General features: G+C 56.6%; 6 protein-coding genes across 6 annotated transcripts; 3 read left to right on the top strand and 3 right to left on the bottom strand.

Moving 5' to 3' along the window:
- Positions 1-496: 496 nt before the first annotated feature.
- B0H18DRAFT_1213656 (uncharacterized protein) lies at positions 497-2,291 on the bottom strand (the record flags this gene model as incomplete). The annotated part of the gene is made up of 2 exons (XM_048036530.1): positions 1,223-2,291; positions 497-1,172 (listed from the first exon to the last, which is right to left on the bottom strand). The coding sequence occupies exons 1-2, from the start codon at positions 2,134-2,136 to the stop codon at positions 497-499; spliced, it is 1,590 nt and encodes a 529-aa protein (XP_047889830.1). The 5' UTR covers positions 2,137-2,291.
- A 216-nt stretch (positions 2,292-2,507) lies between these two features.
- On the bottom strand, positions 2,508-3,649 carry B0H18DRAFT_1026483 (uncharacterized protein). Its single transcript, XM_048029816.1, has 5 exons — positions 3,481-3,649; positions 3,388-3,458; positions 3,166-3,361; positions 2,940-3,088; positions 2,508-2,811 (listed from the first exon to the last, which is right to left on the bottom strand). Exons 1-5 carry the CDS (start codon positions 3,610-3,612, stop codon positions 2,667-2,669), a joined length of 693 nt encoding a protein of 230 aa, XP_047889831.1. The 5' UTR covers positions 3,613-3,649; the 3' UTR covers positions 2,508-2,666.
- Positions 3,650-3,754: 105 nt separating this feature from the next.
- B0H18DRAFT_1026487 (uncharacterized protein) lies at positions 3,755-5,098 on the top strand. Its single transcript, XM_048029817.1, has 4 exons — positions 3,755-3,921; positions 4,034-4,750; positions 4,773-4,799; positions 4,829-5,098. The coding sequence occupies exons 1-4, from the start codon at positions 3,888-3,890 to the stop codon at positions 4,900-4,902; spliced, it is 852 nt and encodes a 283-aa protein (XP_047889832.1). The 5' UTR covers positions 3,755-3,887; the 3' UTR covers positions 4,903-5,098.
- Positions 5,099-5,456: 358 nt separating this feature from the next.
- Positions 5,457-6,672, top strand: B0H18DRAFT_1026489 (uncharacterized protein; the record flags this gene model as incomplete). The annotated part of the gene is made up of 4 exons (XM_048029818.1): positions 5,457-5,803; positions 5,858-6,105; positions 6,147-6,178; positions 6,202-6,672. The coding sequence occupies exons 1-4, from the start codon at positions 5,595-5,597 to the stop codon at positions 6,670-6,672; spliced, it is 960 nt and encodes a 319-aa protein (XP_047889833.1). The 5' UTR covers positions 5,457-5,594.
- Positions 6,673-7,333: 661 nt separating this feature from the next.
- B0H18DRAFT_1194575 (uncharacterized protein) lies at positions 7,334-9,053 on the bottom strand. Its single transcript, XM_048036064.1, has 2 exons — positions 7,660-9,053; positions 7,334-7,588 (listed from the first exon to the last, which is right to left on the bottom strand). Exon 1 carries the CDS (start codon positions 8,995-8,997, stop codon positions 7,660-7,662), a length of 1,338 nt encoding a protein of 445 aa, XP_047889834.1. The 5' UTR covers positions 8,998-9,053; the 3' UTR covers positions 7,334-7,588.
- A 968-nt stretch (positions 9,054-10,021) lies between these two features.
- B0H18DRAFT_1122298 (uncharacterized protein) lies at positions 10,022-11,065 on the top strand (the record flags this gene model as incomplete). Its single annotated transcript, XM_048034488.1, has 1 exon — positions 10,022-11,065. One exon carries the CDS (start codon positions 10,022-10,024, stop codon positions 11,063-11,065), a length of 1,044 nt encoding a protein of 347 aa, XP_047889835.1.
- Between the last annotated feature and the right edge of the window lie 218 nt (positions 11,066-11,283).

The raw sequence follows: 11,283 nt of genomic DNA on the forward strand, positions 1-11,283 counted from the left end.
CGGGCTGGACGGACGGTTGCTGGGTTCAGGCGTGGAGGGGGCAGTGGGCGGGAGAGGCACGGCCGTGGGGTCGGAGGTGATGAATGCCGTCGGCTCCTCAGCAGGCGTCGCGAAGTGATCTGTCGAGGTGCGTTCCAAGGCGGGCGGTCAGCGGCTGGTCAGCGGTCGTAGTCGCTGGCTCTGACGGCGAGATCTCCTTGATCGCGCTTCCCTGCCGCGATTGCGCTTGGGCAGAGGCGGCGGGATCGTCGGGGCCTGTTGGGCGAGGGCGCGGACATCGAGGGGTGCACGGCGGGGGTATGGGGAGCTTCTTGGGAGACTGGGCAGCGGTTTCCCGTGTCCTTCTTCTCGTGCTCATTCTCGTGCTCCTTCTCCCCCTCGATCTCCTTGCCGCTGCTTAAACTGCGCTGTACAGAGCCCCACAGCGCACCTATCCCCATCCTCGTTCTCCTCGGGGAACGGAGGTTTCCTGTCCGCCTCTGCCGCACCAAACCCATCATGTTTGTGCCATTGATGTCGCTGGAGGTGGCTGCGCAGCGCGGAGGCTCGCAGGGGGCATGTACACGCCGTCGTCCCATATCTTCTCGACGATGCCCGTGCGGACGAACGCCCACATCGAGCATGTAGCGCGCAGGCGCGTGAGGCACCAGTGCGCCGTGCAGAGCGGGTATATCGTCGGTTTTGCTTGGGTATTGTTCTGCGGAGACAGTGGGAGGGACACGGGCAGCCCCGTGGACGTCGTCGCGATGCGGAAGATATATACTGTGGTGGGGGGCTCGCTGGCCAGCGCGGGCGGGGCAGGGGATTGGCTACGCGATTGCACGAGCGCGCCGGGGCCGGAGGAGAGGGTGTGGACGAGGGAGTTTTTGAAGCGGGATGCGGACCAGGTGTTGTTGATGGATGGTCGGTGGGATGTCGGAGACGGAAAGTTGGCTGTGGTGGGCGAACCTGAGGCACTGTTGGACGGAGAGATAATGCTCGTCCCGCAGAGAGCACATGAGATGTGGGTATTGTGTGATTGGCCAGGTATGGCGGAGGGCGCGAGTTCTTGCAGGAGCGCAAGGGTAGGCATGGGTTCGATGGAGAGTTCTCCGCCGTGGATGGCTGAAATAACGGATCTCCGCGACAGCCAGTTCAGTGAGGGCGCAAGGTCCAGCCGGACCGTCGGATCACTGCAAGCAGGTGTCAGCGTTATATGCATGTATACAGACGAATGACGCACGAGTCTTCAGTCACTAGCCGAGCTAAGAAAGGCAATGGGAGCAGCGTCGACATCGCTGGTGGATGTTGAGTCGCCGGCCGTATTGAACGCAGGTGCGCGATGAAGGACAAGTACTCTTGGTATGGTGCATGCGAAGACAACAGACGTCGAATGGCTGGACTTGGCTCATGCACCCGGTCGACCCACTTGCCCTTACCCATCGTAGCACGCATATCCTCCATCCGCCGGTCCGCACGCTCCTTCTCCGCCTGCAGTGTCTGCATCTGCGTCTGCAGCATCCCGACTACCTCCTCGGCCTCGTGAAGCGCACGCTCCGTCCCCTCCGCCTTCCGTTCACTCCTTGCCTGCGCGATGCGCGCCTCCGCTACCATGCTGTTCGCCTGGTTGAAGAGCCCCGCGCTGAGGTCGTCGAGCTCCTTCTCGATCTGCGCACGCGCACTCTCCGCCTGGCCGCGCTGCGCCGCCTCATCCGTCGCGCGCTCCATGAGGCGGTTCAACTCCGTTGTGACGTGGTCCTTCTCGACGAGCAGTCCGGAGCTCAGCGCGGAGAGGTGTTGCGCACGCTCGAGCTCGAGCTCGCCAATCTTGAGCGTCGCGCTGCGCAGGTTCGAGGTCGTGACGTGCAGCTCGTCCTCAACGTCGGACATGCGGTCGTACGACTTGACGAGCTTGTTGTTCAGCTGCGACACCTGCGAGAAGAGGTCCTGCACCTGCGACCGCAGCGACTCGATGACCATCGCCTGCGCGTCGGGGTCGCTGTTGTGCCGCTGCAGCTTGACGTCGGTCCCGTTGGGCCCGTGCGCCACGACGTGCGTCTTCTCGTCGAGGTAGTCCGCTTCGTGGTTGAGCTCGTGCATCTCGGTGTCGATGGAGTGCGCGGGCGACGGGGCCCGCGAATGCGATGGTTGTGACATGGCACTCACTGTCTTCGCTGGGTAACAAGTAGACTAGCTAGCACGGGGAATTGTTCCGGACAGTTATTGCAGCATGAGCTAGGGTGATCTGTGAATAACGATATGTCTGCGGGTGCTTTCCTGCGGTCAGCAGTCTACAATGTGGTGGCGGCCAAATGCGAAGACGGTGGGCGTCTAGCCGTGAAATGCGCGACCTGCCTTCCGCCTCATCCGCGTATGCGTCGTCACAGAAGAAATATCCATCCGTTGCGTGATTCACGTCTCCCTGGTGATGCACTGGAACTCGGGACATGTACTAATTTTTTTTTTGCTTGGGCTAACTCAGGTTCGACGACGACACTGATAGATAGGAGAGACTGCAGCTGATTATAGACTGTTCTACATCATAGCTTGTTCATGAAGCTTTGAAGCTTTGGACTTTCCGCACTGCTCTGAATCTGTCTTGCTAATACCTCATGTGTCTTATGATCAACAGACATTCCACGTCCTCCGGCCATACAAGTACACCGCAAAACTTGTGCTAGTTCAAGTTATCTACGCATTCTATATCTTCTCGCTAAGCGCAGGGTGAGCTCCTCTCCCCCGGCGGGCCAAAACGCCTCTTCCAATTCAACGACCCGAGCCCATATAGCCTCGGCACGTATCCATGCAGGAGTACCAGGTTCGATGCCAAGACTGCCCCACAGCATGCACGACCAGGCGTATCACCAGAAGGGATGCCGCACAGAAAGCGTGAATGGTGGGACGAGACACCGTGATTATCTGTGGCTTCGGTGATACAGCAAATATCACGTAGAACTTACCTGTTCACAATCTGAGCGAGTTCGTCGACGAACTTGACGAACTCCGGATTGGTCCAGTTGTTGACGAGCGACTTGACTGCGGGTGCAGTGCCGCCCTCGGCGTTGACTGGCTTCAACGACCCAACGTATCGCCACGAGTCCAAGTAGATCTGCTCGGTGTAAGATCAGTCGACATCTCACTACTGCACCAGGTAAACGTGTACCTGCTCCATCGCCCAAAGAACACCAACGCGTCTTCGATTCTGCCCTCTACACCGACCCTAGCCATTTCAGCCGTGTAGTCTCTCGTCGCCTTGCGCTCCTTCCACCCCTCCGCTTGCAAGCCATGCTCACGGGCGATATCGCCGAAGTAGTCCACCTCCCGTACTACATTCGCTAGGCCGTAGCTCAGTGCGCGCACAATCTCCTTGTTCTTGCGCTCCCTCGGCGACTCCGTTCGTCCAGCGACGAGAACGGGACAGCAGCCAACGTTCTACCGATAAACGCGGGACCACCGTGTGCGGCGAACAGCCTATCTTGCTCCAGCCAGAGTGCGAGCAACGCGGGAGGGAGCGTGCCCACCCGGCGCGGTGAGGAATGGGTGTTCGGTGGCTGCTGATATGGGCGCGGCGTCGAGAGGGAGAGAAGGTGGCGTGAGCGTCGTAGCACTTGCCGTCGGAGGCGACGTCGACATGGTCGCCAGTAGTGAGAACGCGATTCCTGGGAACCCCTCCGATACTATTATAAGTACTATCTCACGGTGACATCATTGCTGGGTGGTTGTTTGGTCTTGTTAGGATCAGAGGCCGATAGCTTTGACGCCAGACCCCCCCTTCCTCCTCCTCCTCCTCCTGCTGTCACCAATGCAAAGTTCTTCTGGCACGACTCTATAATCACTGCACTTCGCGACGTTACTTGAGGTGGACAGACTCGCCCAGTTAGAATTCTCATACCATACACATGGGAGTCATGACGCGCGCCGAGTTACCCGCAGAACTCATACGTGAAGTACGCGTTTGTCAAACATCCTAGGTTGATATGCATGTTGACATATGCAGGGTGAGCGTCGCCACTTCGCGTCGCAGACTCACTGAGCGTGCTCAACGCCTTCGCAGTTCTGATACATGCGGCGGCAAGCGACAAGAAGGCTGCTGTCGAGCTCTTGTGCATCAGCAAGGCAGCGCACCTCTGGGTGCTCCCGGTCTTACTCCGCACGGTGGTGCTCACCACACGACGCCAGGTCAATGCCTTTGCGCGTGCACTCAGGTCGCCTCAGCGGACCGTGGCCGTAGACACGCCTTCCGACCAAAAGCTCGGCTCTTACGTGCAACACCTCTGGATCGGCCCCAATGACAGCTCGTCCGCGAATCCCCTGCAAAGCTCCATAGTCAGTGTCTGGCCCATAGACAACATACGCGCGATTCTACCGCACTGCACATCCCTAAAGGCACTCGCGGTCGCCAATTTTCCTGAGGAGCTATGGCCCCGCATGGGCCCGCTCCTCCCCTTCTCACTCGAGTCCATCCACCTAGGGAGCGTCTGCGCGTACATGCATTGGAATTGGACGGAGATGCCGTGTTACCCAACTCTACGGAGCATCACGAGCATGGAACTGGGCAGCGTCTGGTCGCTGCGCATGTATAAGGCTGTCGCGACGCTGCCCAACATACGCACCCTCCGCCGATTCTTTCCCCCGATTCTGCGCAACACGCATCGAACTGCCCTGCAACGCGCTGCGGCGCTCGAGCCTGCGGCGACTATGGAGCGCATGGAAATCATTCAGTGTAAATTTCATATGTATGAGGTGACACCAATATGCTTGGACCTTTCGAGTGCCGAGGCAGACAGGACCAGGCCGTTTTGTGTTTCTGACGGTAGACGGTATGGGCACTTGGACAATCTTCTTTGAGACTGGTTGGATCGTCTTTATAGATCCGAAAGGGCGATGAATGGTGAGCTTCACGAGTCTGACTGGCATTGTTGATCGTCACTCACATGGGCAACCGTCAGTTGACTGACAGTCCATCGAAGGGGCTTCGAGAGCGTTGGCGACGTTCACCCAGCGTTAGTAGCATGGCAGCTCGGAGTGTCGAAACAATGACTTGTCTTATGGCGAGCATAGTTAATCTGTATACCACGATTTAACACCTCTGCGTTGCGTTTGCAATCGTAAGGCCGACAGGTAAGTCAATGAGGTGTGAATCTCGCCCCGTCGTCAGTGGAGGCTCAGGCTGCCACGGCAGCGCGCGCGAGAAGTACACGCGACGAGACTTTGCGGTCACCTGCTATCGTCGACCGGGCAAGTACTGACAGACGTAAGCGGACAATGGATGCAGTAGCTCAGGGCCACTGGCAAGCTACCCCATGTACCGGACCTACTCAGTATCATGGACCGGGTACGCAGATTGCCACGATAATCTCGCCGCTACGTCCGCTAACACCGTGGTGCTTGTAAAGGTACACTTCTTTCACATCACGACACCCCGTTTGCACCATATAAGGTATAGCGGCGCGCTTCTTGGTGCTTGTAAAGGTGCACTGAACTCCCTCGACCTTGCCGCCTTGCGCTGCAGGACGGCGAGACGCCTTTTGTCCCCACAGGTATAAACCAGTGGCAATGACCGCCATGATGTCCCCATTGCCTACCAGCACTGCCCAGAAACCCGATATCCTGCAATGGATTTCACCGCACACCCAACGTACAACCTCCTCGATGATATTCACACCGATCTCTTCCCCTCTGCCTCCAAGGGGCTCTACGAGGGCTTTACCCATGGAGACCTGGAGCAAACAGGGCTGCTAGCTGCGACGCCCGACGATTATCCTCGACCCGAACTCGAAGCTCTCATCAGCGAGCTTTCGGACCCCTTCCGTGCGCCTATGCCGTACGTTGACTACGTCCTTGTCACTATGTTCCAGTCACTGACCCTGTATACTAGACCACCATATTTCGGCACGGATACAACCTGGGATTCCGCAGACACCCTACCCGCAACCTTCAATGAGGCCAACTCTCTCTGCGGCTACCCTCCTCCAGCCCCGTGGCTCTCGGAAGCGCTACCGATGAGCGTCGCAGATTCGCCCCACATTCCTCCCTTCGCCTTCGGCGCTGGGAGCTCATATTCGAGCCCTAGTGGCAGCTCTGCGGGTGCCTCGTCTTCGACCCCGTCCTCAGCCCATCCTGGGAGTGGCCTGCTTCCTCCCCTGCATCGCACTCCGAGGCTTCAGGCGAGATAGCCTCTCTCGCAGCCTCCCCGTCCGTGGCTTCCCGTGACGGGTTGAGGTTGCCACTGCCGGCCCCTCAAAGCCGCGAGGAGGTCCGTCGTCGCGCAAGGGCACCACCCGAGCCAGGCGCGCGCGATCAAGTGCACCCTATCTCGTCCCCCAATCTTTCACGTCGACGCTCCTCGGCCGGGTCCGCACGACGTCTCCCCGCAATAAGCAGGTTGGCTTCACTTCGACCACGCAGCGCGAGAAGCACGCTGGTTGGTTCACTTGTTCGCATTGCGACTTCCTGACGCGACGGAAGGGCGACTTCGAGCGCCACGTCCGCACGCACTTCGCTCTCAGTCGCGGACCTGAGTGGGTTTGCTGCGGTGTGCCGGAGGAGGACGCTCCCGGACATGCGGGGGGAAGTTATGAGCATGGTGGGAGGAGGATGGTCGGGGGTTGTATGAAGACGTTCAGTCGCCGGGACTCGTTTCTGCGGCATCTGACGACGAAGGTGGAATGCTTGCGACCTGCAAATCCGTAGATTGAGTGCGCGGTTCGGCAGGACGGGATCTGTATGAGTACGTATACCTTGAGTCCGAGTAGCTTCTGTTTAGACGAGCTTGTGTTAGCCACATATTGATGCATTTGTATCGTCGTCGGTGACCCAAACTGAAGGCTGAGCGTTCGGCTTGCGTCCCTCATATATGGCTGAACGGTTAGTATGATTGATTTCGTGTCTCACTGGTAGTACAAGTGATCACGCACTTTGGCATCACGCCCTTCCAAAGTAGTGCCGTCACCGCAGCAGGCGTCCCACGACGAGGTGAGCTGCTCACAGTATTCTGGGAGCAGCGTATGGGCGGGCATGGCCGTGACAAGGTATATGCAGCAATAGGAACTGCATGACGGCGTTGAGCATTTGTCAAACACTGACCACGAGGCATGTAGACTCGGGACGTCTGTCAATGAGTTAGGAGGAAGGACGGTACTCCCGCCCTCCGTACGGAGACTGCCAATGCGTAATGCTGCGTAAGCTCGGAAATGTTCAAATCGTACTGCCGAGTCGGACTACGGAGTGCTCTGCGTATGTCAATCCTCTATCGCAGATTATCATGGCTCGGAGGATCCCCGGCAACGTTCCCTGCAGCTAGTCAAGCGGACTACATCATTTCCACTTATTTTGTGTCCCTTGCCTCTGTGTTCAGTACGCTCCTTCATATTCGAGGTTTGTGGTCGTTTACTAGCCTCGCAAGATCCCTGCTGTTCGGTATAATCCGCAGACCTTCGAAAGTACAGCTGTATGGACCGCCTCGTCCTGGACCGGCACAACCAAGAACTCCAACAACCACCTCCCGTTCTCAAGTATCCGCGTCGAACGGGCTCCACGCACGCGTGTACGAGATGCGCGGGGACGTTGAGCTAGTTGTCGCAAATGACCGACTGCATGCATGGAGGAGCTGTGGGTTGCACCTGCGTGAATTTAGATCTAGATGTATGAAAGGACAGATATTGGCGCATATCAACTCACTTAGAAGTCCCAGGGAGCTTGAGCCTCGTAGTACCATTCCGGATCACCGAGAAAGTACTCTGGCGGATAGCGCCGTCCATGGTCGGTCGTCCAAAACACAGATTCCCCAGCGGCCCACAACCAGACGATACCAAACCGCACTCTCCCTCCCGTCTTATCGGGCGGTGGGAGATCGTCTACGAGTGTGGCGGTTAGATCTGCGTAGATCTCCGTAATCGAGGCCACTTCGTCATCTGGGATAACACCGTCCAAGTCTGGATTTTCTGCGGGGACGGACACGCCATCCCTGTATCTGAAATCGAAGCAAACTGTGAAGTTGATTAGGGGATGGGTGACACAGATGTCACCGAGGTGTGAACAGAATCGCAGCCAGTTTACGAATTGATGAGCAGTCCCCTCGCGGGAGATGAGACGGATGACGATGGAAGTGAGGCTCCTTAACATGTCTTGAGAGAGCGGTCCAACTAACGCGTTCGTTAGATCCGGCAGGAGGCAGAGTGGAAGGGCAATGTGTAGTGTTTCGAGGCCGCTGTTGGTGCTAAAGTCGAGGTGGAAAGCTGTGTCGAGGTCATCTTCCAGGTCCACGAAGTCGAGAAACAAGTGCTCCAGCGAGTCTCCTGAATCGCTGAGCAGTTTCTGCGCGAGCGCCGCTGGAGTGAAATCTGGATAGATCTGCGTTATGGCCAGTCTCCGCAGGCACCGCCGCGCTTCCATGGGCCAGTCCATGAGCATGGTCACGGGAATGACTTCACCAATGGCAGCCGCACTCGTGTTCCAGACCAATGTCCTGATGGCGCTGTTAGACGGTCCCGGTGAGGCAGGCGTTGAGAAGAGTATCAGGATCGACAGGTTGGCACTGCAGGCAGATATCAACCAATCCAGGTCGTCTGACCTGCTTTCCATCCACGCGAAATCTAGTGTTCGCATGCATTTGACGAGGGTGCCCGTGTGCCGTCTCAATTCTCGAGGAAGGGAGCAAGAGAAATCACGTAGTCGAAGGTGCGCAAGGCGTTCCAGCTCTATCAAGAGGTGTGTCCATTTGCCGTTAGACGGAAACCTCATGTATTCGCTGTCCTCCTTGCCGTCTCCGCAGATAGAGAGCACCCGGACGTATTGCTTCACGTAGTTGCGCTCGGCGAGGATCTTGTTGAATGAGTAGTAACGGGTTTCGTTGTCGAGACAGACATGATAGAACATCTGACGCTGAGATGCGGGAAGCAATGTGCGGCAAGTAAGGCTGCATGTCATGAGCGCTTGCCGGTCGTTCCGGAGAAAATCGACGATGTTGTCCCATGTTTCAACAGGTAATGTTCGACACGACGTAACTTCTGCTGGCATAACTGAGGCTCGTATCACGGTATCAGTTCAATTTATGACAATCCGTAAGAGCCAAGTCTCACCGAGAATCGTTTTGACGTACTTCCACCGTATAGACGTCACTGTGCCAATGCGTCACACACGGAGGTGTTTTCGCCAAGATGGACTGAACATAGAAAAAAATCAGCTACGAGGCTGAAAGAGTGCGGCTAGCGTATGGGAACGTTTCGGTTGAGAATTGCTTACGAAAGGATGCAGTTGCTGGCAAGCCGAGGTATAGAGGTCGAGCCTGAGGAACGTTTCAGTTGTTGAGGAGGGTCGCGACGTGCAGTGGCAGGCGCCGAACGCGTCGTCCGGCTTCTGCCGGTTATGTACTTGATGCAAACGTGAACGTGACTTAGGACTTCGATGCTATTGGAACAGTTTGAGTCCACCACTGGATAGTCCTCTTACAAGCCATGTCACTCAGGTGTTGACTGAGTGTCACGCTGTTTCAACGAAACCTCCACTGGTAAGTATCTTAGGAGCATCCGGCGCAAGTGATTTTGATCCCGAGCACTTGGAAGAGCTTGGAAGACGCGCTTGTGGCAAAATGAACCCGTAGATCAACGGTAGATGCCGGCATGCGCGTGCCACGCGTATTACACCGCTATTATGCGACCAAGTACCGGCCAGACTGCGGCAGCCATCTCCCAGAGTCCTCCCTGAGGCTGAGGCTCCACTCGGGTAACAGCTGTTCATCTTGGTGTTTTCTACGCCAGCTCAGTACGTCTCGTAGTCCCGACATTGTAACCCGGGACGAGAAAACGACGTGTTGAGCGCGCCTAGGTGCAAGACTGGACAAGGACACCAAACGGGGCGACATTTGCCAGTGGGCAACGCCAATCTCTGTAAGTCAACGACGCTCACTGCCCTGAAGCACTCCTGTTTGCAGTACTTGACTTTAGTTTCTAGGCACAAGCCATGTCGATGAAAGCCACACCGGGTAGGCCATTCCCTGCCGAAACCTGGGATAACATCATCGACCACCTCTGGAACGACCGAGATGCGCTTGCGGCATGCAGTCTTACATGTCTATTTGGAGGGGTTCACTTGTCGCATTCCTGAAGAATTCAGGAGCGATCTCAGGCTGCGCTCCCTTATACCGCGCTTGAGGACACTGAACATCTCGGCGATGAAGAGCGACGGAGATGACCTAGCTTCATTGATCTGTACTTCGGGCGCGTTGTCAACCTTAATCCTTCACGATTCGTCCGATATCTCATCGGAGGGCAAATGGTCTTCAGCACTTTCCGTGGACGGCTCGCTCGAATGCAACGCCGATACGTTCATCTGGGACCCTTACGTTGGACTCAGGGCCAATCCGAACCTGGATATGCTCACCAGATGGTTCGAGGGCGGGAAGCGATGCATACAGAGACTGGCTACAACGGAGATCGGCTCAGAGGGCACTCCGCATTGGTTGGTGCAGAAGCTGCTCGACGCGTCAGGTGACTCTTTGGAACACTTGTTCCTTCACTTCCCTGGTGTACACTCGAGGGTCGACTATGACGAGCTGGTGTCCATCCCTAATCTCGACAACAACACTCGTCTCAAAACGCTACACATCGCATTCCACCACTGTCGCCCTGACGTAACCAACATTTTGTACACACCGAGCGCCCGCAACGCGTTCGGTAACCTGACACTGATGGTCATCCGTGTAATGGCTTACGACATGTGCCCGGATATAGAGTCGCAGGATCTCTGGATCGGACGCTGTGATCTCTGTCTTATCCACCCTCTGCTCAACTTGGTCTTCTGCTTTCAATTCACAGTCATTCAACCACCCATTGCCGGGGCCCCACGTGAGACTGCGATACCGTCGGGGGCTGACCGAACGCGGCAGAAAGTCATCCGCTTCGTACAACTGCTCCCAACTCTTCATCGCACAGGAGGAAGAGTGCGTTTTGGCATTGTCTGGCAGACGCCTCACAGTGGGTCCTTTTTCAAGAAGGGCCTCGATGGAGAGCACCATCTGCCGGACTACTTTCTTGGTGATCCGGAATGGTACCACCCGGTCCAGGCTCCCTGGGATCGCTTATACTAGGTGCGCTGAGATTGTACCAGGTGCCGTCCTCGCTAGACATCTGACACCAACGACTACATCCATATAAGCTTATTCAATCCTCCAGAATGCATGTAGCCCATTTTCCGTGATGTACTCCACTTGCGACTTCCCTTCCGACGCCGTGTCACAATGTATACGCTGTAGTTATTGATTTCGCCAGATCTCCTGACCATGACTTTCGCTCGTCATAACTTTAC

Source organism: Fomitopsis serialis (assembly GCF_022376445.1).
Source record: "Fomitopsis serialis strain Sig1Antser10 chromosome Unknown B0H18scaffold_74, whole genome shotgun sequence".
NCBI classification, from domain to species: domain Eukaryota; kingdom Fungi; phylum Basidiomycota; class Agaricomycetes; order Polyporales; family Fomitopsidaceae; genus Fomitopsis; species Fomitopsis serialis.

Coding starts and splice junctions, on each gene's coding strand:
- B0H18DRAFT_1026483 (XM_048029816.1), bottom strand. CDS start 3,612: ATGTCGACGTCGCCTCCGACGGCAAGTGCTACGACGCTCACGCCACCT. Junction 3,362..3,387: donor TTGGCTGCTGTCCCGTTCTC/GTCGCTGGACGA, acceptor GGAGTCGCCGAG/GGAGCGCAAGAACAAGGAGA. Junction 2,812..2,939: donor CTCGCTCAGATTGTGAACAG/GTAAGTTCTACG, acceptor GCTGTGGGGCAG/TCTTGGCATCGAACCTGGTA.
- B0H18DRAFT_1194575 (XM_048036064.1), bottom strand. CDS start 8,997: ATGCCAGCAGAAGTTACGTCGTGTCGAACATTACCTGTTGAAACATGG.
- B0H18DRAFT_1026487 (XM_048029817.1), top strand. CDS start 3,888: ATGACGCGCGCCGAGTTACCCGCAGAACTCATAC. Junction 3,922..4,033: donor GTTACCCGCAGAACTCATAC/GTGAAGTACGCG, acceptor ACGCCTTCGCAG/TTCTGATACATGCGGCGGCA. Junction 4,800..4,828: donor TGTGTTTCTGACGGTAGACG/GTATGGGCACTT, acceptor ATCTTCTTTGAG/ACTGGTTGGATCGTCTTTAT.